Source organism: Miniopterus natalensis, chromosome 11 (genome assembly GCF_054644295.1).
Source record: "Miniopterus natalensis isolate mMinNat1 chromosome 11, mMinNat1.hap1, whole genome shotgun sequence".
NCBI lineage: Eukaryota > Metazoa > Chordata > Mammalia > Chiroptera > Miniopteridae > Miniopterus > Miniopterus natalensis.
In genome coordinates, this window is record NC_142091.1 from 20,520,857 (window position 1) to 20,546,569 (window position 25,713).

At 37.9% G+C, this 25,713-nt stretch overlaps 1 protein-coding gene across 2 annotated transcripts in view; it reads right to left on the reverse strand.

Annotated features, from left to right (window-relative positions):
• ARHGAP42 (Rho GTPase activating protein 42) overlaps positions 1-25,713 on the reverse strand; it is a 226,419-nt gene that overhangs the window by 125,498 nt on the left and 75,208 nt on the right. For both annotated transcript variants that reach the window (XM_016206762.2, XM_016206763.2), the window contains exon 3: positions 18,463-18,524. In XM_016206762.2, the coding sequence (XP_016062248.2) occupies positions 18,463-18,524 (62 nt within the window). The remainder of the gene's footprint in view (positions 1-18,462; positions 18,525-25,713) is intronic.

The following is a 25,713-nucleotide window of genomic DNA, read 5'->3' on the forward strand; positions in this document are numbered from 1 at the left end:
TATTTTCAGAAGGAAATTTGGAAGATCCAATTAACTAATGTTTTTTTTAAAGCTATGAATGAGTTGTGGAAAATGACACTGAAATAGAAGTCAGTTTTGTTTATCACTACTATAAAAGGAGAGTAAAACTTCATGCATCTACCCACTACCCAACCTCATAATCCCCCAGTGATTCAACAGAAACTTATCTGGGTAATGAAGATAGAAAAATAAATGAAAAAAACATTGAGAAATACTCAACCATCAGAAATTCTTAGGTTTTCCTAAAGATACAAACTAAAATGTGTAAATGAATTCAGAATGAATTATGATTATACTCTGAGGAAAATCCAAATTTTATTTCAGAGCTATATTACTGAAAAAATGTGTGTTCTGGACAAGTAGTGAATTTTGTAGCATCAACTCAAGAGTACCAAATGCTACCCTTTAGATCAGGGGTGGGGAACGTCTGGCCCGCAGGCTGTATACAGCCCTCGAAATCATTTGGTCTGGCCTTGCCAAGGTAACCGCAGGCAAGACCAGAAGTTCAATAAATCTAGAAGCTTTTTTCATAGCTAATTTTTAAGTTAATAATTTTGTATGGCCCGCAAATGATGTTATAAATATCCAAACGGCCCTTGGCAGAAAAAAGGTTCCCCACCCCTGCTCTCGATAGTATCTAAGTCCTGTGGAAACATGGTCAGCAGGCAGACAGCAGCAGAGCAAGGACAATGAGCCCTGTACAGAGGATCACCAGGGTAAAAAACCCCAGGTGCCTAGCAATGGGAAAAACTGAGAAAACAAGGACCTCACCCCCAGGGTAACCTTTCCTCCCCTAGCATATCACTTGGCGAAGGATAACATCTAGGCCTTGGTTGTGTTTCAGCTCCAGGCCCAAAAAAGCAGAAAAGCCAGACAATCAACCCCATGGCTGGCCTCAGGACCAGCTGCACTGACTAATGACCCCCTGCCCTGGCAATGACCAATCAGTGGAGACCCCAAACTTGAAAGGACACACCTGGAAAGCTGATCAATATTCTATCGAAATCTTCCCCTGGGACCTCCCCTAAGATCTTCACCCTTAAAAGCATTTAGGATGGAGAACCCAGTGCCATCTCCCTCCCAGGAGCATGCCCACATCTTTTACCTTCCCCTCTCTCTCATGGCATGTTACCTTGACCCTTCCCTCTCCTAAGCTCCAAGGGCCCCTTCTTTGCCTCTGTAACTTGTTTCCTAAGCCTATTTCTTCTACCACTCACTTCTTCTACCTCTGACTTTCTAAATAAACTTTCTCCTATAGCTTGAGTCTTGCCTCTGAATTCTTTCCTAGCCAGAACACAAGTACCCAGATGGCTGAACCAAGGTCCGGTCTGACTCCACAGGTCCAAGAGCTGGTGCCATTCTCGCCACCGCCAACAGAACGATTATCTTCTCTAGACAAATGGTAAAACGACTTCACAAAAATGAATGTTTCACTCATTAGTCTCTCTATTGCAAGGACAGTCACCAGGTATTATCACTATCGGTAGCAGCATCTAGCTAGGTGAAGAAATCAAGAGAAAATACAATTCCTGCTCTGAAAACGATTTAAATCTAGAGTCACAGGGAATAAGCCCGTCATTTGCCACTGAAGAATGTGGTACTGATCAAGGTAAATGAGAATGAAACACAAACATTGCTCAAGATGTTTCGGTTGTTATAACGAAGTGTTGCTTCAAACTGCGCTGGAAGGAAAAGAAATGTTAACATACAACAAAAGAATATTAAGTAGAAAAATAATGTAGTAAAAGGATAAGCTGATTTAAAAGAAGTCAATAGAAGGGGAGAAGTCTGCTGCTTCTTTGGTTTTCCCTTACTTTTTGCTATTTTGTCGGGGGAGAGGGAATATAACTTGCCCATCTTGCATACAAACACTATTTTTATGGCTGCATTTTACTCACACTGATCAAACAATGAGATGATTCTTCCGTTTTGAACAGGTTGCCAAAAATCATCCTCCCTCTGCCTCCACCCAACAGTTTACCGGTACTCAAAACGTAGTAACGTGGAAACTGGGAGATGGTGGCATTTCCAAAATACATAAGCAAGAAGCCTTGCTCTAGTCACACTCCCATTTCTTTCCCTTGGCCACACCTGGCTCTAGGGCGCTAATCTCTTGACCATACATCAAGTTTCCTGTATACTCGGGCCTTTGGCTCTCCCACCCGAAAGGGCCTAGAATCTCCCTGCTTTTCCGCAAAGCAAAATCCTACCCTGTCCTAGTCACCACAAGGTCTGGTTACTTCACTCCATACCCATCTCTCTCCACCCCCGAGATCCCCTTTGCACTTCCATCCCATTCAACAAGCCAGTGTTTTGTACATGTTTCATGTTTATATTAGGCTTTTCTATGTAACTAGAGAGCAGGCCTTCCTCCAAAGCTAGGTCAGGCCCTTTTGTCACATTTCCCCAGATTGCTGAAAAGGGAAGCAATGAATAATAATGATTTTTTTTTTAAACCCAATGACTGACAGTTAATCAAAAATAGTTCTCTTCTAAAACACCATGCAGTTGTTACAGCATATTCCTGGCAATCATAAAGTAAATTTTTATGCACTAGATCAACATGGAAAGTTACATTCATATTTAAAGACTGAAGCTATAACCAACAATCCATTACAAAAGTAGTAAGTAACCACTCTAACCTTCTATGTTACTAAAAAAAAAAAAGTCAAACTCTGATCTAAATCCCAAGTATTTTTTTATATATACACTCAGGATCTTGGTGTACTGTTAGGAAGCATGGACGGATTAAAATAATACCAAAACACTACTCTGCAATATCATAAATTTGATTTAGCACAGGCTAATCTCTTAGCTATAATAATCACTGAACAACTTGTTTTCCTCCTTAAAATGGAGATTCTTTTTAAAGAATGGTGTGAGTTCAAGTTTCCTTCATCTTTTTAAAGCCTCTTTAAAACTTCCCCAGGAAATCTGAACAAATGCCGCCTTTTTCTCTCAGTATCATTCCAAAAGGCAGCAAAGAATATCCAGGAGTCCTTCTACAGATGGAAGCAATGTTCTCCAAGTGGCACCACTTAGCAAACGGGCCACTATGACCCCAGCAGCCTTGAAACACCTTAAGGACATCATACTGTGAAGACAACATACTGGGACTTCAGTCTTCCTCTATTGGAATTCTGCCCACTTCAGAACTACCAAAGAACCTCAGTGGTAGCCCAGAAGTAGGGGTGAAAGTGGCATCTTTAAAAATTAAGAGCTATCTGTAACATTAGAGAAAAGTAGTTATAATCACAATCCTTTGGTAAATAGCAGTTGTTGCCTCAGGACCACCAATGTGAACATGAAAATCAAGATTTTATTGCGGCTTTTTGTACTTTTTAGTATCTACTGCCAGCAAAAATTATGGCAGTACTAGCAGGTTGAAATCCTGCACCAAAAATTACCAATGAAAATCTGAGAAATCATATCCAAATATCAATATGCAAAAACAAATGGGAAATGCCAAGAAGGGAAAAGCAGTCCTGTGCAACTAAACTAAAAAGGAACAACGTTTTTAAATCAAGAATTTCTGAGTATCAGGGGAAAAAGTAGTTCAGTGGCTTAAAAATCAAGTCATTCGTGATCTAATCTTAATTCCCTTCATTATTCTGTATTTGGATACAGATTTGAAAAGCTCTGTAGTAATTTGATGTTATCTAACAAGTAGTTATACAGACTTAATGTTTATTTAATAAGTAATTGAGAAAAGAATGAAGAAACAAAATGGAGCCACCATAGCCAAGCTAACAAGACCACTTAAATCAAAATGGTCTGAAACACGAGGAACAGATTTTATTTTACTTTAACAAGCCTAAGGACTTATACTTTTGAATGTTTCTGTTGTGCATTATGGCCTGGAAATATATAATATGTAAGTCCTACAGATAACCCTCTGAAGAACTAAGAAAAGAATATTCATATGTCCTGACCACCAGACATCTGGGAAATTTCCATTTCAGACCAATTCAGAAGCTAAGAATGCAGAACCAATTCTCCTCAAGAATGAACTTCTTACTTCAAGGATTCCCAAGTGTTCTGCTTTTCTCGGAACATTCTGGATGTTACCTGGTAGTGCTCCCCAATATCCGAATCTTCGGACCCTTGAGTACAACTTGGTCATTTAATTCTAGCAAAGATTCATTGCTGCTGGGTTGACATAATTATATAGCCTTAATTCTGTGGGTAGAGGACAGAGATGCTGCTGCACATCCTACGAGGCACGAGACAATAAGGAATCATTCTGCCTAATATGTCAGTGGTGCCAAGTCAAGAAGCCCTGCTCTCCTCCAACTGAGAGTGACTCTGCTCTGGAAAGCCAGGCCCATGTCTCTCCCCACCGTCTGACTCACTTCTGATGAGACAGACCTCCTGAGGCTTCAGCAGTGTGGAGCTCTGCCAGGGCTGTGGAATGGCCTTTCTCCTCACTTTGTCCTAGGCCCATCCTTCCACATGTCACCACATGCCAACCAGGCCACGATCAGACCCTAAGAAACTGCCTGAGCCCTGGGGCTTTATCACCTTCCACTGTGGCTCATCTCACCCCCCATTCAAGCTCCCGTTGCAACACAAAGAGAGGTTTGAATGAAAATATTAATCTATTCTCAATATAGTCTGCTTCTCTGGAGCTGGCAGTAAAACTTTGTCCGAAAAGACTAAAAGGTGAAGGGAATTACTGTTACCTAACTGTTGCCAATTAAAATAATGATGCTTCATATGACTGAATCATCCATTGTATAAACATACTTTAGATTAGACTCTTGTTTCCACAATGATCATCCTTCTTAGTGATTTAACAACTTAAAATGCATGGTAAAAAAGTTTTGGGTTTTTTTGATGTTTTGACATTGTCTGCCTTACAATAAAGCATGCTCTGCATCGGTGTCTTCTAGAACAGTCAGCATTTCCTGTTGCATTAAAACATCCACTGTCTGGCCAAGCCGGGTGTGGCTCAGAGGTTGAGCATCGGCCTAGGATCCAGGAGATCACAGTGCGATTCCCGGTCAGGGCACATGCCCGGTTTGCAGGCTCAATCCTCCAGGTGTGGGCTCAATTCCCAGTCATGGACATGCAGGAGGCAGCTGATCAATGACTCTCTCATCATTGATGTTTCTATCTCTCTCTCTCTCTCTCTCCCCCTTCCTCTCTCTGAAATCAATAAAGATATATTAAAAACAAAAAACAGTCACTGTTTACCCTATAAATTCATAGGTATAAAGACTATATCTTCACTCACTCCAACCACATCAGAAAGCAAACTTAAACCCCAAAGTTGTCACCCATGAGGATGGCTACTGTCAAAAACAGAAAACAGCAAGAGTTACAGTGGATGTTACATAGGATACAGAGAAACTGATGGAACCCCTCTGCACCTTTGATGGAAAACTTTGTAAAATGGTGCAGCCACTATGGGAAACCATATGGCGGTCCATCAAAAACCTGAAAGGGATTGAAACCATGGTCTCAAAGAGATATTTACACACCTGTATTTATAGCAGCATTATTCACATTAGCCAAAAGGTGGAAGCAACCCACGTGTCCATCAACAAAATGTGGTATATACATACAATGAAATAGTATTCAGCACTAAAAAGGAAAGAAATTATTCTGATACATGCTACAACATGGACAAACATTGAGGACATTAAGCAAAATGAAAAAGCCGGTCACAAAAGACAAATACTGTATGATTCCACTGTATGAAGTATCTAGAGTACTTAAACCTATATAGAAACAGAAAGTAACATGATGGTTGCCAGGGGCTGTTGGAGGGGAAATAGGGAGTTGTTTAATGGGTATAAAGTTTCAGTTTACAAGATGATAAAGTTCTGAAGACTGGTTACACAACAATGTGACTATATTTACTACTAAACTATACACTTAAAAATGGGTTAAATAGTAAATTATATGTGTATTTTAGCACAAAATTGATAATATTTAGTATCACTTACAGGTCTCCTCTTCTTGGAATTCTCTTCAAAATTCTCTATATAGTTACAATTTTGTCAATTATATCTCATTGCTTTATTTACTCTCACTCCTGCACAGTCTCATCTAACCTCAAGATTGGATTTAAATATCATCTACACATCGATGGTTTCCAAATTTCCCGACTCCCACTCAACAGTTCTAATGGACTAATACTTAACACGTCTGAAATGAAATTCTTGAGAACACCCACCACACCTGTTCCCCCCATGATCACTTCATCTCAGAATTCCAACAGGCCAAAATCTTAGACACGTGATTTTCAACAGGTCAACGTTGCCTCTCGGGACAAAAGTCTGAGGACATTTTTTGTTGTCAAAATATGGGGGGAGGGGAGGGAGAGCTCAAGAGTACAGAGGCCAAGGATGTCAGGGAACATCCTGCAATGCACAGGACAGACATCCACAACAAAAAGTGATCTGGCCCAAAATGTCTGAGGTGGAGAAACCCTGCCTATGGAGCATGGCTGCCTCCTCTCTCTCACAATCTGTATTTGATCAATCAGCAAACCCTCGTAGTATCACCCACAAAATAAGCCCAGAATCTGATCAACTTCCACGGCTTTAATCCTGGTGCAAATCACCACGGTCTTTTATGTAATAAAATAACTTAAATAGCCTCCTAAGTGGTATTCCCAGTTAAGATGCAAGCATCCAGCCTTGTAACCCTTTAAAATTCTAAGTCAATCATGTCACTCCTCCACTGAAAGACCCTTCCACAGGGCAGGTTCCTTACAAGGCCCTACATACTCCTCACGTTCCCCACCCGTCCCCAGTTCGCTCCTTCCCTCTTTCCCATTTGCTCCTGTGCCTTCCCCACACTGGCCTCTTTCCTCTTCCTTAAACACCCCAAACACTCTTCAGCCTCAGGGCCCAGTCCTCTGAGCTCCCTCAAAAGCACTTCCACCAGAGATGCTCAGACTAATGCTCTTTCTTTCGTCTGGTCTCTGCTTAAATGGCACCGAACAGTGAGACCTACTCTGACTACTCAACATTAAAACACATCCACACCTACACTGCCCTTCACGACTTCCCCTTTATCTTCCTTTGTCTATATGATAATATACATTATTACCAGATAACATAATATATATTGATTACCATGTGGTAATATATATTGATTACCATATGATAATATATATCATTCTGGCTTGGTACGTCTCTCTCCCCCAACTAGAAGACAAATACGTTTTGCTCGTAGCTTTAGTCTCGGCTTCTGGAAAAAAGATCAATAAATATTTGTTGACTAATGATTTCTATCTTTCCAACTATTTCAATGTAGAAAATAACATAAGTTCTTCTTTGTAAATAAAAATGAAACCATACTATGCATACCGGTCTACCGTCTGCTTTGCTATATAAAGGTACCCAAATTCTACAATTTGTCAATCTTTCAGCATAAGATATAAGCAGAATCTGGCTTAACCTACCTTTTTTTAAATTGAATTTTAGAGAGAGGGGATGAGCAAAAGAGAAAAAGAGAGAGAGGAGAAACAGCAATGTGAGAGAGAAACCCCAATCTGCTGCCTCCCCTATGCACCCCGAATTGAACCTGCCACATTTTGGTGTATGGGGTGATGCTCCAACTAACTGAGCCACCCAGCCAGGGCTAATTTTTATTGTTTTTACTACATGAAGGTTTATTCTTACATAAGAAACTGAAGCAAAATCAGGTAGCTTCATGGGAATAGTTTGTTTTTAACATGAGGTCCATGAGTGAAGCAGTAAACCTGGATGCTAGTCGCTGGCGATGTCCAGCAGAGCAGAGTCACAGAAGACAACCAAAACCAAACACATCTGAAGCATACGTATCACCTACCCCACAGGTTCCCAAATTCCAGTCACTCACATGACACTTCCAGGATGTGGGCCATAGCCTCCCTACATTTTTCCTTATAAATTCATCCACTTCTTTCACTGAGCTTCTTACAAAGCAACAATTTCTGTTAAACCCGGAGCTGTTCCTTACCCAATATGCATTAAAATAAATATGAAATTACTAAAATGTAAGCTGTTCATTCATATAGTACTTAATATCTAACACACTGCTGGTGGTTTCCACTTTATAGTCTGAGAAACACAGAACATTCATTTATAAAAAAGAAAACAAAATCCCAAGGAGCTTAGTGCTTCACTTGATGTCAACAATTAATTGGAATCAAGACTTTCCCAACTTTGTGTTCTGGTTTCATGCTGACTATGGAAAATAACATTTTTTTTGCATCCCTTAAATAGTGCTCTGTTATGTGTGACGAGCAGAAATTATACTGTGGGTGAAATATGAAAGGAACAGAATTAAAAGTCTCAGATCAGTGAGGATAATTTATTTTGCCATGAGAGACTTAAATAGAAATACAGTAATTACTATGGAGAGCACTTTTCTGCCACCAAAGTTGTTAGATATGGTTATACAATTGAAAAGTACATCAGTTTTTCAAACAGCAGTGTTTCTGTTGAAAGTATCTTAAAGATCCAAAGGTTTGGTAAGAAGTGTGGAAATATGCTTCACAAAGGTCTTCATAGGGTGACCATATTTTCCACCCTGAAAAGGGGAAACACACTATCTTCAGGACCAGCCCTTGATTTACCACTACATTAGTAAAAAGTTAATCGAATTGCTGTAAGTTAGATTGTTGTAGTAAATCCTCTAGTCTAGTATAGGTGGGGAAAAAGAATGTTGGTTAAAATCATTCTTTTTCACCAACTCACTGTATTGTTTCTCTATCTAGGTCTCCTTTCATATTGTAAAATAAGGCACTGTAATTTCACACATAAAAGTCCTGTGCATACTCTGCTGAGTTATTCTTAAATATCTTATTTTTTTGTAGCACATTTTTGTGGTGGTGTACATAAATTTATTTATATCTATCAACCTGGCAAGGCTCTCAGTATTTCAAGTAAGTTCTCTGTAGATTATTTAGGATTTTATATGGGGGAAACAAAATTAAGTGTTACATCTTTTATGCCTTTGATTTTATTTTACTCCACAGACCAGGGACCCTTCAAAACAATACTGAATTCAAGCAGTAATGGTACACATCCTTGTCTGATTCCTGTTTTTCAAAGTGAATGTTTCTAATGTTTGGATGAATGAATATAATGTTTCCTAACTCCTGCAAAATTTCAGACAATTCACTATCATAATATTCTGTTCAAAGGACAATGTTAACTGGAAACTCTTACAGCCATTACCATGCTGTAATAGACAACAGTTGGCTGATTATCCAAATCACAATAATTCCCTTGTTTTCGAAAAAAGTGCTGATATTCAGAGAAACATATGCAGCATACTTTGTTCCCTTGACCTTGGGTAATAGGTCAAAGGTCTTTAGTGACTTTGGCTGGGCCAATCAGAATGCTTCAAAAAGTTGTTTTTAAGTTTACCATGGGAAACTAGACAGTCCCCCACGCCACCCTGCCCCCGAACAACTTCTCTCAAGCACTGGTGGCAATGTTTATGACTTATCAAGTAGAAGAAGCCAACTAAGAAAATGAAGCTGATAAGCAAATGAGAAGGCAGAGACAAAAAGCCTCTCAGAGACCTCCGAGTTCATGATTTTGGCTGTTCCTGAATCCCACACACAGTATGACCCTTTCCACAGATGGATGAGATGCCTCAGTGATCTCCCAACCAATTTTCTGTTTGCCTTGCAAGTGAATGTCTTGGGTGACAGACAAATAGCAAATCTTATCGAGAAATAACATAAGGCATCTTGATAAGAATCCACTCAGAGTCAGACTTTTACCTTCCAAGAATTCTGATTCTAAGACAAATAGCAAGTTTATGAATAATTTGTTATTTTAATTAGTATTATAACGAAGGTAAAATGTTAATAAGCAATTATACTATAATTTTACAAAATGTTACCATTGGGAGAAATTGGGCAAATAATACACAGGATTCCTTAAAACTATACGTGAATTTATAATTATCTCAAGATTTAAAAGTTTAATTAAGAAAGCTTTAATTCTCTTATGCTAGTAATTAAATTTGTAATTCCTTTGGTCGTGCATGAGCATTATGACTATGGTTTAATTATAAACAAAGACAAAGACCTTTTACTCAGTGAATACCTCAACCTTTTATTTTTGAATGTCTGGTTGATGAGCTGATATTTCCCAACCACCCATCGCTTTGTCACATTACTTAAAATTTCCCTTCATAATATCTTTACTGCTGTTTTCTAGTCTACTTAGGTTTATTTTCTCCACCCTTTAAAATTAAGTGCCCTATCTAGGTCTTAAAAAGCTTTTGGGGGATGGTTACACAATGACTTTATATATATTTGCCTTATATATCATATGTAAGCATCTCTTTGCTTACTATTAACACACACACACCATCAAAGCATGGTTTATAAGCGAGGTAAGGACCACCACGCCCCCAACTGTAACAATGAAAAATGATGGCTGACACCATAGTATAAACGTATTTTGGAAAGTTCAGAGGTAAAAATGGAAAGATTTCAATATGAGGTACAATTTTGACTCCAAAGTAAAGCCTGTACACCTGGGATAAATGGCAAAGGCAGAAAGGCAAAACAACTAGAGATGGGGAAAGAGATGGAAAGCCCAGGAGCTGAGTCCAGTAGGGGACTACTGCTGCTCATGTGAATATCACAGCCATTAAATGACAAAAACCTTAACACCCAAAGATTTATGCCAAAGTAACACAATGAAAAAGGCATTTTCCATTCAGTTTATATCCTGACAGGGAGAAAAAAATTAAAAGAATGCAAAAGTTCTTTATTCAAGTATCCTATTTTAAATTGATTGCTTTTAAAATAGCACTATCTGGTGGAAAAGTTCCTTTTAAAGCTTTCCACACAGTCAAGGTTAAACTTAAAAAAATAAAGGGGTCTTGGGAAACAGGAAAATATAAAGATTTAGATGCTTATTGTCACGTACTCATTTACACATCTTTAAATCTAGCAATTTGATATACACCCATAAAATACTGGCTGCGAGAATGGCACCAGTCACAAGGAAAAAAATTCATGTCCAAATGTTAAGGAAAATAGTATATGAAAATACAAACACTTAAAAATTAGCGCTCACTCCGTTCCCTTGGCTGATAGCTACGACCACAGCACTGCCAATAGCACACAATCCTTAACTTTACTGGGAAAAGTGCAGGCTCCTTTCCAAGTATTCTTTTGCAAGAGCCTATAAGAAGCATGAAAATCTAGTCTCAGTTTTATCTCTTTTATTCCCCTTTCTTATACTCTGGGGTAAAAGTGTTAACGAGCAGCAAAATGACTCGAAGGCAAGCTTCCAGGGCAGGCTCCATGTCTTACCGCTATGTCAGGCCTATCCTGAGATATTTTTAGAATTTTGACAGACATTTCTAGTTCCTTATCAAGGGTCCTTTTTCAGAGACTCAGAAGGCAAAAATCCACAAACATGAACAATGAAGTATTTTCTGAAATCTTAGCAACTTACCCTACTGAAGTCCTTCATACTGAATTAATGAATTTTCACTTAAAGAAAGTTTGTTCTGAGAAATGGTAACTAGGAAACTGTGGTAACTCTCAACCACCACCTTTGCATTACTACATACTATATTAAATTTTGGAAAACCCAGATGGTTTTCTGGACACCTAATATATACAAGGCGGGGGGAAAGCAACACAAAAGAGATCAAGTCTCTACCCTGCTTGTGTTTAAAATTTAAATAAAAAGGGAAGACACAGAATATGACAAAACAGAGCTGAAAGTCCAGTCCAAAGACCTACATCTTCTGCTGTCACTTATTAGTAATATCTCTTATCTTGAGTCACTCATTTATAGTCTGAGCTCAGTTTCAGATTGTTGTAAGGATTTTTTTTTTAAAGGTATAGAAAAGCACTTTGCAAACTTTAAAAAATACAAATAACTGCTAAGACAATTACTGATAAAAAGGAAATCCATTATAGTGGCAGTGTGATCTGCTATCTCAGCATTTCACCAGGTAACTGAAAATCAGAGAAATCAGGAAAAACCCCTTCCAGTCAGTAAATGTGAAAATTGGAACCTTGTACATGGAGAACATGGAGATATTTTTAAAATAAATTTCAGGTGAAATTACTGTATAAAAAAAAGTGGTATGTAGGCCAGCATACCTAAAGTTTGTATCTAATAAAAGTTAACCTAAGATATAGCAGAAATATAACCCATACTCACGCATGTGGAATGTTAACAGATTGTGCTTCATTTATCTGAGACAATAATTACTTCAGAGATAATTGGACTTAAGTTTATAACAACATCAATGCTAGAAGCACAAATTAATCAATAGCACTTACAGATGGTATATGTGCAATGCAAAAATGTATGGCAAAGACTAAACAAACAAAAAATCATCAAGGGAAATAGGAACATGCAATTTTTTCAACATTTAAAATATTCTTCAATTTCATGAATCCTTGGTTCAAACAGGGGGTAAGAAAAACTTACAATAGGTTTACTGAACATTTTTGGCTCTCTTATGCCAAAATTTGATATGGGAATTGTCAATGGATTAATGGATTAACTTTTTGCTGAAATGTGTGCCTGTTTAAATATGATAATGAATTTGAAAGTTAATCTGATTTCAACACTTACGATGCCTGTGTTCTTCCTTAATTTTTGTAAGATATAGAAATAAATACACATAAAGCACTTAATAGAGCCTCTCGCACACTATACTAACAATATGTTTGCTATTATTTCTTATTATGCAATTTTTAATTAAAACAGTCTTAGTTTGGAACATTATGGATACGTGAAGGCTCTGAGGCCCAAAACCTGGGTGTAAACCCCTGCATACCACTTATTAGCTATATGCCTTTGAGTTTGCTCTTCTTAAAAATGGGTATACTAATAGCAAACATCTCAGAGAGTTGCTGTGCGGATCAAGTTATTTACAAATCTAAAGCAATTACTGTGGCAGTGCCTGGTACCTTGAAAACGCTCAGGATCAGCTATTGTCATCTACAGCAGTAACTTCCCAATAGTTATTACTTGGCTTGATATATTTCTAACACATTTCAGGTGCTCACAGCCTCATATGACTAGCATTTAATGTATGGGGAATCACAGGTATATTTTTTTAAATCTCTTGAGAATCACAAGAGCTCAAAATCTTGTTATCAATAACCAAGTAATTTACGTTTCTGAAACTTTTCCTTTTTTCAATAAAGATCTAAAACTACATTGATTCTGCTCCCTACTAACCTTTACCTCGTCCTGCTAATGTTTTTTAAAAAGTGGAAAACAGAAGTTTTAATACACTTATAAAGAAAGAGAATGTTAACATTATAAGTTTCCCTTCCCAGTCTCTCATAATTTGTTTCAACAGAATACCCAGACACCTACTCTGTTTCAGGAAAGTACTTTCATTACCCAAGGATTGAAAAAAACAAGAAAGAGTAATCTGGGCACTGAAGAGAAAGAATATAAATCCTGGGAAACCTAAAGCAAATTTTTAGTTACATCTCAAAGGGCAAATGTGAATGTTAAATGTCAGAAGTGATTATGGTTAAAAAAAAAAAAAAAAAAAAGTTTCTTATATTAACAAAATGCAAACTTGAAAAATGACTAAAAGAAATAAATCCACCTGTATAAATTCTTCAAGATAACATAAGCTAAAACATTCTAAAGATTGGTCACAAAAGTATAGCTTAAAAAAAACACCTACACTGCCACACACACACACACACACACACACACACACACACACACACACGTCAAGATTAGAGACTCAGAGTACCCAGAAAGTAAAGGGCCCCCAGGCAGGGGCAGAGGAGTGGCACAGGGTGGATCAGGTCATCTGGACCCTCTATCCTGAAGAACAGCTACAGTCACCGAGTCCAATCCACATCCTGTACATTTCTATTTAATATCGTCCTACAACCCTGCTACAGCCAAGTGAATAAATGGGACTTAAGCAAACTGTTAAACAGCTTTGTCCTGATTCTCCAACTGATCTAAATCTCCTTTGCTGATTTTACCTCATCGGACCAAGCTCAGGACTCAATGCACCTCAGGGCTCAGTTCTCCCACCTTCTCTCTTCCGTCTGCCCCCTCACAGGCTGGGTGATCTCATACATCCCCATGGCTTTAAATACCCTCTACATGTTGTCAACTTCTAAATTTGTATCTCTGGTCCCATCTGCTACCCCTGAACTCTCGGGACTCATACCCAGCTGCTCCCTAGGCTAGGCTACTTAGATATCCAGTAGGCATCTAAATAGATTCAAATTTTTAACTACTTCTTCCTCATTTCCTTCTTCATCTCAGTAAATGGCAAGATTTACCAGCTGGATTAGTTTTTTCTTTTTAGCACTTACCACCATCAGACATAATTTGTTTAATGTCTATTTCTCCCCAGCAGAATGCATGCTGCAGGAACAGGTATTTCTGTCATAACATATAAGGACTACAGGGGATTAATTCAGGCTGTATGGAAAATGAAGGCCCCCAGAGGTGATCTACGGGGTAAAGTCTGAATGGCAAGATGAAGCCAATGGGAGCCTATGGATCAGGATGTTCAAGGCAGAGGTTATGACAAATGCAAAGGTCTAAGTCCAAAAGAAGCCCCTGAGGCTGGAGAACAGGGACAAGGGGGAGAATATTGAGAAGGGATGGTTGGGGGGAAGAGTATTGGTTCCAGGAATGAGGGAGAGGAAATGTCAAGTTCAAAGGCCTAGAGGCAAGAGAGTCAAACTCAGTATTTCAATACAAATAACAAGAGGTGACCAAGATCTCTTCCAGAAAGCCTCAAGTAAGCATTTAATGCTTCCTTAGGTGGTTCTGTTAATATGTTAGTATGTGTTAGTATGTGAAACAAATATTTCCTATTACTTTCTCTGAGTCACTTTTTTGTTGCATTAAAACTATGCATTTTTAGTTGGCTTTAGCAGAAATGTGGTTTTTAAAAAAATATATCTTTATTGAATTCAGAGAGAGGAAGGGAGAGGGAGAAAGAGAGAAACATCAATGATGAGAGTCATTGATCAGCTGCCTCCTGTATGCCCCCGACTGGGGATCGAGCCCACAACCTGGGCATGTGCCCTGATCGGAAATCAAACAGCAATCTCCTTGGTCCTAGGTTGATGCTCAACCACTGAGCCATGCTCAGCTGGGCTATCAGAAATGCTTATTAAACTCAATGTTAGTAAAAAGCTAAAAGGAGGTTCCATTTCTAAAAAATAAAAATAAAAATGTTTAAAGTCAATGTTTCTTTGGGCTCTTTTTCTGCAAATAGACGTTAGGTTACCCAGATGATATATTCATCTTATTAATTATGGTAAATCATTGGAGACATGAGAATTTGTTTAAACTGTTAACTGTCCTTTCATCTTCACGAGCTTTTATTTTTGTTTAGTCACTGTTCTGACATATTTAGGTTTTGGTCAAATTCAATAATGTAAGTCATGATTTACCACTGAAAAAAACAGAATGATTAAATGGCTTTAAAATCAATTACAGAACCTCTTTATACTTTCCTAGTACATACACTTAAAATATTCTACTTCCAAAATGAAGCACTAATTTTCAAAACACAAATTCTTTACACATCTTTGTACAAAATCTGCTACCAGCTATACCTTCAGTTGTAGTAACATCATGTGACTAGGAGTGTTGATTAATCACTCCAATATTTAGATTTGTGTATTTATTGATTGCTTTTATAGGTTCTTTGCGGGAATGCAATCTATTAGGCTTTTATCTGTAGAGATTCTTCATTACTTTGCATTCTTTATTTCAGACCTTCTCTGAAACAGGAAAAGCAAGAAAAACCACAATACGACTTCAGTCATCAATGCAGAATTTCACCCTGCCCCAACATGAAAAACTTGGCTGAAGGCAAAAACGATGAACTTTGAAACACTAAGAGTTGGAGGTCGTCTAATCCCTATCTCCACTGCTTATAAGACACTCTGCCCCATTCCTTAGTCATTTCTTCTCCTTGGTTTTTGTCTTTTAACTTATCATCATATTGGATGTCTCAAGATTTTGCTCACAAAACATCCAAACCTCTGAGCTCAGCTTTCTTGATTTCTAAGGTTTGCCTTCCCGCTCAGCCCCCTCTTAACTTCATTATCTAGACCAGCTCCATTGCCAAGCTCAGTATGTTTCGACTCCCACTTCTGATAACAACTTCTGAGTCTTCTCTTAGGATCTTCCCTTCTGTCCCTAGTGAATGTGCAACATAACTAACTAGTCATGTTTGCCCTCTCTGCTTTCTAAGGCTATCAGTACCTCCTCCTGCCTCAATTATTGTTATAGTCAACCAGGGCCCACTGTCATATTATACATATCCATGTCCCTGCTATCGCCATGTATTTGTGCCAGCCACCAACTTGAATCTGACCTCCCAATTGCTCTTACTGCTCATAGTCCAAGGCTCTGGGTGTTGCTAGAAAAATCTATGAAAGCATAGTAATTAGTCTTTACTTAACATATTTGTAACACCTAACTTCACGGACCATTGTTGACCAGTAGTCTTTTCTCTTGTGTAACATGTTCCAGACTGTTCTAAACAATTTCTACAAACTCCTCTCACAGCAAACACCTTCCTAATACAATTATCCACCTGCCCAACCAACTGTCCAAATTTCTATGTTTTAACCAATCCTCTCTTCCTTTTCTCCCAGGTCAGAGGAGAGCTTTTCCTCTGGTGCCTATAGGGTCTCCTTGGTGCTATAAGAACATTCCCTTGGCTCTTTTTTCCCCATGCAAACTACAACATACTTTCTCATATTCTTCAAACCAAGACATTTTCTAAAATTATAGCTCATGCTAGTTGGTTTATAGTTCTTCTGAATTATTTGCAGAGGATTTGAATCACCACCTCACTCAACCCAGAACTGTATATTCCCCCGGTTTCCATGCCATTTCCAACTCTTTACTTACACGTATTTCTAGCCATTCTTTTGCTGTTTCTGTCAGCATCTCCTCTTCAGGGCCATAGTGCCCACACTATCCACATCTCCCCACAGAACTTGGACTTCTATTGTGTAACCTCAGAAAACTGGAGTGGGGATTGTGTATGAAGCACTTGAAAGTGTCCTAGTTAGCCTCAAGACTCCAAACAAAGTCACCTCCACTTCTAGGACAGATCGCACTGCATGGCTCTTTCTCTGATACTGGGACCAGACCCAGGATAGGCTGATGCTTCCTAAGAAAATACGGTTACCCCCTCTCCCCGATATGTCTTTCACACCTTATCTCTTTGTCAACATGGCCAACAAATTAATCTCTCCTAAATCCCATTTTTATCCCTCGTTTCCTAGTCAAAAGCTTCCAGCAATTTTCCCGCTGCCTGTAATAAACACCAAAACATCTTAGACCAACTCTTAAACTGTGCATGCGGCCAAAACTACCAATCATTCGTCTACTAATACCTTCTAAGAACTATCCGCCTTATCCCACAAGTATACACCGTACTTTCTTCCACCTTGTAGCTCATCTATATGACCGCCACAGCTTAGTTGTGTGATTCCAGCCTGTCTCAGGAAATGCTGTCTATGAATCAAGGCCCCCTTAAAAGTAACACCTTCCTCCCATTGCTCTCCCTTATCCAATCAGCATCTTCATCACTATTAACATTATGTGCCAGGTGTGGCCAGAAATGCTTTACAACCATCCCTGGGGTATATCATACTATTTTTTCCATATACATATGGAAAGACTGGGCCATAGACAGGGGCCTTACAGAAATTTGAACACAATGGGTACGGAATTATATTTGTAAATGGATAAATGTGTTAAAATAACCAAGCATTGATACTGTCACATAAACCAATCCTTCAGCCTTGAGTGCTTTCCCCTTTCTTCCCAGCCGAGCAAAATCCTCCCAACCTTCAAGACCCAATTTGTGAATTGCCTTCCATGAATCGCCTTTAATATCTGTAATGTGTCTTTACTGTAACACTAGGGTTATTTAGAAGTTTGTTCAATTAGAATGGGTTTCATAATGGCAGTCTGTTCAAGAATTTAGTTTTCAGCCCGGCCGGGCGTGGCTCAGCGGTTGAGCATTGACCTAGGATCCAGGTGATCGGGGTTCGATTCCTGGTCGGGGCACATGCCCAGTTGCGGGCCTGATCAATGACTCTCTCATCATTGATGTTTCTATCTCTCTCTCTCTCTCTCTGTCCTTCCTTTCCTCTCTCTGAAATCAATAAAGATATATTTAAAAAAAAAAAAAAACCTTTAAAAAAAAAAAAGAATTTAATTTTCAGAAAATTTAGCTAGAAAACAAAATGGATGTAATTTACATCTGTTGAAAAAATGAAAGAAATAGAAATGGTGTATCTTATTAGCAATATTTAATAATCATACAATTTTTTCCTGTAACATTCAGTACATGCATCACTTTATTAGGTCTTGTATGGCTAGCCTAATTCAAAAGATCTATTCTTTCTTTTCTTATTTCATTTTTTTTAAGTTCAAACAAAGCATTCTTCTTAAGGATGAGTAATACACTTACCATTCGTCTCCTCTCTTCTTCTACTGTGATGAGTAGTCTTGCAAATTCTTTCAGCGACTGAGCTATTTAGAAGACAAATTTTAAAAAGAAGCATTAACCTTTTTTCATTGCTAATATCTAATTGCACAGGAACAAACATTACAATGAAGCTAGTTATAAGTTGGTATATATGCTATGGTTTTATGTTTTTATAAGCATAAAACAGTATATACAATAGAATCTCAATGACTAATGGCTACAGATGAGATGTCTGTGTGCCACAAATTACAGTTAAGCAGCTAGCAAGTATAATATGTTTTTCTTTACAGACACTAGGGGAATATAGTTTATATACTTAATATGTAAAACTCTCACACTAAAAAATAAAAGTATAGAACTAGAATCACTTCTAAACACAATATTACAAATAATGAAAAAACCTACTAAATCTATAAGATGCAATAAATCCAGTACTATGTAGATGTACTTAGCAGCAGCCAGTAATGCAAGGTCTCCCACTGACTTCTTTCTAGAGATTCAGGAGATCTTGTATTCCTCCTACACCCACAATATTTTACACCGTTGCTGTAGAATGACCACCAGCATCAGCATTTTGGGAACTTGTTAGAATTACAGACTCTCAGGCCCCACTCCAGAATCTGCATTTTAACAAAGTCCCCAGGTGACCCGTCTGCATAGAAGTTGACAAGCACTGCTTTGGAAAACTATCTGAACCTGTATTGCTGTCGCTTGGGGAAAGGATCAAGTATTCAGAAACTTTAAAAGAATAAACCAGAAGTAAACAGGGAGTGACAGTAGCCTTCTCTTTAAAAATGCATAGTCCCAAATGGCAGCTATGAAGCATAATTCACCCACATCAATTTTTATACCTTAAGCTTAATATGAATTATTAACCGAAATAAAAACGTTTTGTTACAGCACTAAGGAAACAAATAAGATGAATGCGAAATTTGTTTTCATTTAAGCTTTGAACCTTCCAGTATGCCCCTCTTCTTTAGGCTCCCCCATTCCCTTCCTTCACTCATGCTAATATTGAAAACATACTGCGAGACCAGAAGTCTACTAAGTCTGGCACGAAGCCGACAAGGGAAACAAATCAAGACTCACATCAGCAGGACTTATTAAGGAAGAGAAAGAATGTGTTCCATTCAAGAATTTCAAATTCCAACCCAGGATTTATTTTCTTCCTCTTCAGAACTGCTAGGTTTACAGTAAACTAAGCTGGTCTGAAATGCTATCCCTAACCACTACTTCACACTGGGTTTTAGTCACAGTTACCAAAACAGAAATCAAAGGATTACCTGGGAGACTCAGATTAATCTTTTAAACACATTAATGGCCTTAGAGTAAGGATAACTTTTTTAAAAGTTAAAAGGTTTTAATTTCTGCAAAAATAACTCTATCAATGTTACAACGCAACCCAGTTTTGACAACAGTCAGCTGAACAGAAAACACTTTTCAAATATATGGATTTTAACTGGAGTGCATAATAACATATTCTGTTTGTACTTTCGGCAAAGAAAGCAATTCCATCATTGTTCTGGCAGCTGTCTACTGTCACTGAAGATCTCTGTTGGTGAGTCTGAAAAAAAAAAGGTCGACCAAACTTTGGGTGCTGGAAGGCAACATGAACATGCCTACAGAGAAAGAAACCAAGAGATATGGCAGTTTGGGCTACAGGAATTGGAGGTAGCCAGTACTCCTAAAGGTGAGGAAACAAGAGGAGATATAAACAGAGAGATAGTTGAAAGTAAAGAAACACTTTAACCCCAGATTTCTAACTCAATGTCTCCCAAACTATTTAATAAATATCAAAAACGAAAAGAAAACCTTACCAGCACAGGCTTCTTTTTATTGGCATCTACTGGATGACCCACTCTAACCAAACATGGGAATAAACAGAGAGAAGAGGGTATGAAATATAGAGACAGGAGATCCAATATAAGAAAAAAACAGCAAATGGAGTTCTCAAGGCAACACAGCTACATATTCCCGGGCAACAGTCGTGCAGAAGGTTGGAAGTGGATCTTATCTAGACAGGAGCAAGAGGTCAGAGGCTCAAGGAGATGTCTCCCAAGAAAGAAAAACAGAACTGAACAATATCCTGATGTGTCTGAATGTAATGAGAGGATATTTATAATCTTTATTTAACTCCTAGGAAAATAAAGTTATATACAAGTACCAAAGCTAATGAAATAGCTGAATGGGAATGATAGGTACGAAGTCACTGTAATATAAACATTAAAAACTGATTTTGCCAGAATTAAGTTTTCACTTTATTGCGAGAATAAGGGAAATGAGCATTAAGATAATATGAATTCAAGACATAGTGTGACAAGAGTAGGAAGTAAAAAGATATCTAAAACTTCAAAAGAGCCCTGGCCAGGTAGCTCAGATGGTTAGAGCATGGTCCCCATACGCCAGACGACCAATAAATGTATAAATAAGTGGAACAACAAGTCAGTGTAACTCTCTCTCTCCCTCCCTCCCTCCCTTGCTCTCCCTAAAAAAATAAAATTAAAATTAAAATCAATTAAAAAAACTGTGGAAAAAAACAAGGAATAGCAAAATATTTATTATTTTTATAGAAATGGAAGAAATGGCTAAAAGTTCAAAGTGGTGGAGAGTTAATTCTTTCTGGGGAATTAAGTGGTGGAGAGTGGTAAGATAGGAGATTCCTCATTTTTAAGCTTAATTAAAACGTATAAATTTCTAAATAAATAATAAAAATAAAACAAGTTATTAATGCTTTCTTTTCCTACTGGCCTAAATTCTAGGAGGGCACAGATCACATATTATTAATTTTCCCCAAGAGTTAAATAAATAAATATGGAGCACACAGAAGCCTTTCAACAGGTATTTTTGGAATAAATAAAAATACAGCTTCATCTTAGAGTGGCAGGAGTACACTAGAACCTCCCACTTGGCCAATCCAGAAAATGATCACTGGGCCACTCAGTGGTGCCCTAAAAGTCTCAGGCAGTATGTTACTATGATGACTGGGTAAGTCCACAGGCTTCCCCAAGGTAGCTAATACTCTGAGTAAACTGTGCAGTTGCCTTAAATCCGATTTTGATTACAAGTAAGGAAACTCCGGTTCTCACTGTGCTGTTGTATCTATCTGTCCACAAAAGGATAATTCTGATTTCTCCTTTACTTGATTTTCTGGTCTGTTTCCAATATAAATACTATATACAGACTCAGTACCTAATAGTTGATTATAATAAGGATGTCAAAGGAGAAAAATTTTGACACACAAAAGCAGTCACCTGTCTGCTTCCTCACAACATAAACTAATCTCTTGCCAGCAGTTTTCTGAGTCTGCCCCGATTTAACAAGCTTTGTTCCCTCTTTCTTTTGTTGATTTTTCAGGAAAATGACTTTGAAGAAAATTGTTTTCTTTAAATATTATAGTCTCAGTTCCATAAGAGTTTATGTTTCTTGGTCCAAATGAACACACTCATGTTTGTCATTTGTTCTATTTAAAAAAAAAAAAAAAAAAGGAACAGTAAATATTTCATCAATTAGTGACAGTGGCCTACCAACTCTTTAAACTCATATCTGTTTTCCCCTGTTCGTTTTACTTATAATATCAAAGTATTGCATTAATAGTCTACTAAGCACAAGGTAACATAAAGAAAACAGTAATTATCTGCTTCAATCCTGTGAAGCAGATATAAAATAATTCAATGTCTTAACCTTGTACACTGGGGCTGAAGAATAGCCAGTCCCCTCCCTGCCTGCCCCACCCTCAATGGAGCAGGAGCCTCGAACACTAGCCAGACAGATCCAAGCTGCATCGAGCACCCCAGCAGCTCTCCAACAGTGAGAAGCCAATATTAGAATCTCTGGTGCAAGGGGCCCACCAATGCCTTAAAGAGACTATGAAAACTGGAGGAAGCCTATTCTCCACCAGACCTTGGGCAGAAAGTACATACAAAATGACTCTCCCAGCACCCATCACAGTGCTTTACACAAAACAGCGATTGATGTTGTGACGGCTTGAGACATTTCTTCCAAAACTTTACTTCAGCAAAATCATAAAATATTTATTACATGCAAATTTCTAATCTCCAAATACTTTGTTATAAGCAACTATTTGTGATGCTCCATGTTTTATTTATCAATATTAATATTTACATAAATAACCATTTCATTATCTGATTCTGGAGGTCAAAACTACCTTCAAATATAACAGCTGGTCGTGCAATTACAGGTGGTATGACAGGAGTTTGATTTAGTGAGAACAATATCCCGAAAACAGTACTTAACAGACAATGGGCTTTCAATAGATGATCGTTAAATGAATTAATGAGTTTAACAATACATTTCCACAGTCTATTTGCTCTATAAGGAGAAACACACAACACTTATTCTAGGCTTCATTAAATATTGTGAAAAGAAACAGCCAGATAGTTTGGAAAATTATGTTGGCTATCCAAATTCTTGCCACCTGCATGAAACTTTCCTGGCTGCATTCACCAGTAATAATCTTTTCCCTTCCTGGCCATCTGGACCATGAGATTACTGGAGAGCAACCAAAATATAGTTTCACATATAAATGTTAACTTCCCAACAAATTACTGAGGTCAAGAATATTGCCATAGGCTTTCCTTTTTATCTCCACAATGGGATATTGGAAAAACACTTTTGGAAAAATGAAATCAATTATTCGGATGTATTTATAATAGGTCCTGAGACTATAAACATTCACAAAGCCAAGAGCTGGGTGATACCTAGAGGGTGAGAAGTATGATAATGGTTTCCCCATTAACCAATATCATAAATTCTAAAACATTACTGAACTTATATATGCGCATAGCCCATGGACACGTAAAACAGTGAGGTGAAGGACAGGCGATGGGGAGCTGGTGGAGGTGGAAAGAGAGGGAAAACAGGGGACATCTGTAATAGTGTCAGCAATAAAAAAATTAAAAATGTATATTAAAAAAGAAATGGATCAGGGAAAAAAAGATTAAATAAATAAAATAACCTATTTCCTAACTTAATCTTTTCAGCAGACTTAAATTCACCCTACTATTTTTGACTGTGGAAAACCTGTTTAGGGTCTGGAAGTAAGAATGAGAAAGAAGGGAAAAAAACAACTCCCTGTTCATTGTTGACATGACTCCACAAACCTTACATACTAAGCATTATACTATTAAATGTTTCAACAATTGATCAGCTTGGGCTTTACAGATTTTACAACTAGAAGAACTGAGAAGTCATTTCCTGCTTGCATCCAACTAGCATATATATTGTAATCAGACAATGATGTGTTAAATATTTCTCCCAGGAGTCCTTCCGCAGACCTAAACAGCACCTATACATACTCAAACCAAAGTACAGATCACGAATTCATATATATACAAAGTTATGTCAATAACCCATGTTTTCACTTTACTAGAGCAAACAAGTATCACTTTTGACGTTCAGCTGTGCTGATAAATAAGGGAGAACTGGGTTAGCGGGACTTAGCCTTCATTAAATCTCAAAGAAAACATGAAAACCTATAAAAGTCAATTTAAACCAATGCAATCACATTTTATAAATCCAGACGATGGCCCAACAGTGGCTTTACTTTTCTATTTGGTTGTGAAATGAGGCTCTGCCAAGCTGTTCTGTAGCACCCTTCTGGCACTGACTTTTTATGAAGAGAAGAGGCAATATACAGGGGGTTGGCAGAAGGAGATTTCCAGTTGTGAGTACTCAAAACAGTTTATTCTTGTATTATTATTTATTAGTTATTGTGTCATCTATTTGTATTATTCGTCTTATTATTATTGCTATTATTTCATATCCTTACTTATGATTTATCTTTTTTTAGGTCATGAAGGCTGGTAACTTAACCTACGTTGCTCACCCCTATAATAAAACATCAACACTTAAACAAGAATATGAACCAGAGAAGGTGAATCTTTCATATCTTTCTAGAGCTGGACATATAGAGAATAAAAGTAGAATCAACGTACATAGCCAAGTGACATCAGCATTACACTAAAAAGCATACAATGATCTAGCAGGTGTCACATCAACAGTTCATGCCTGGAACTCCGAAGGAAAGAGTTTTCTCTGTGCATTTAAAAGATCAAAGGTTGCATATTGACTGCATACTGGCTGAATTATCCAAGAGAAAGTTTTGGCTCAGGAACAGTTTATAACCCATAAACAACGCAAAAAGCACAATCAGCTTGTGGAATGCCAGAATAGTTAATACTATATCTGCAAAACAGGCAAAGTGATATAAAAACTGACACCAAATCTCTCACCAGACATTGTGTCACTGGTAACAACACCCTGACTAATGGTCTGTCCACTGTGTCTGCAATACCAGCATCATTTGCAACCACAAACTCTAGTTAATATTTTCTGGGAATCACAACATCAAATAAGATTTTCCACTCCATTTGTGGCTTCAAGCTCCATAGAAGCCTAGTTGCAAAACCAATAAATTGCTTCCTAAACCAACCAAAAAAAAAAGTCACACGGCACTGTCAAATGCTGGCAGATCACAGAAATACATCCCAGTACGTAGAGGCACTCATCTTTCCAACACTTCAGAGCCCCTTGGAATCCAGGGTCACAAGAAAAACACATGAAAATTTACTTCTTTGAGGTAAACTAGATTCAACACAATGTCCTCCTGGTTGTTACATTTTTTTAAATTGCCAAACACAAATCAAGAAGAGATAATCTTAGTAAATGATTATCTAACCACTATGCTGTACACCTGAAACTAATACAAAATAATACTTAATGCAAACTATAATTGAAAAATGAAAATTTTAAAATATATGATCTTGAAAACAAGTCCCTGAATATTTGCATTTAAATTCTTCTATAGCCTACCAATGCAACCTTGTGTTGGACTGCACTGCATTCAGGTGAAATAGGTTCTGGCAATAACGAGATATGCCACATTGGAAGAGAGTATTAGATATTATTTTAGTAATAAAAAGTTACTTAGCTTCCGGTCACGATGGCAGCTTAGGTAAATGCAGTACTTGCATCCTCACACAACTACATCAAAGTTACAATTAAACTACAGAACAACCATCATTCAGAACTGCCTGAAATCGAATTGAATGGAAGTCCTACAACTAAAGATAGAAAGAAAAGGCCACACGAAGACTGGTAGGAGGGGTGGAGATACAGAATGGGGCAGTCCCACACCCACATGTGGTAGATAAAAACTGGGAGGGATATCTTGGCTGCTGAGGTCTCACCTGAGGATTGAGGGGTCCCAGCCCC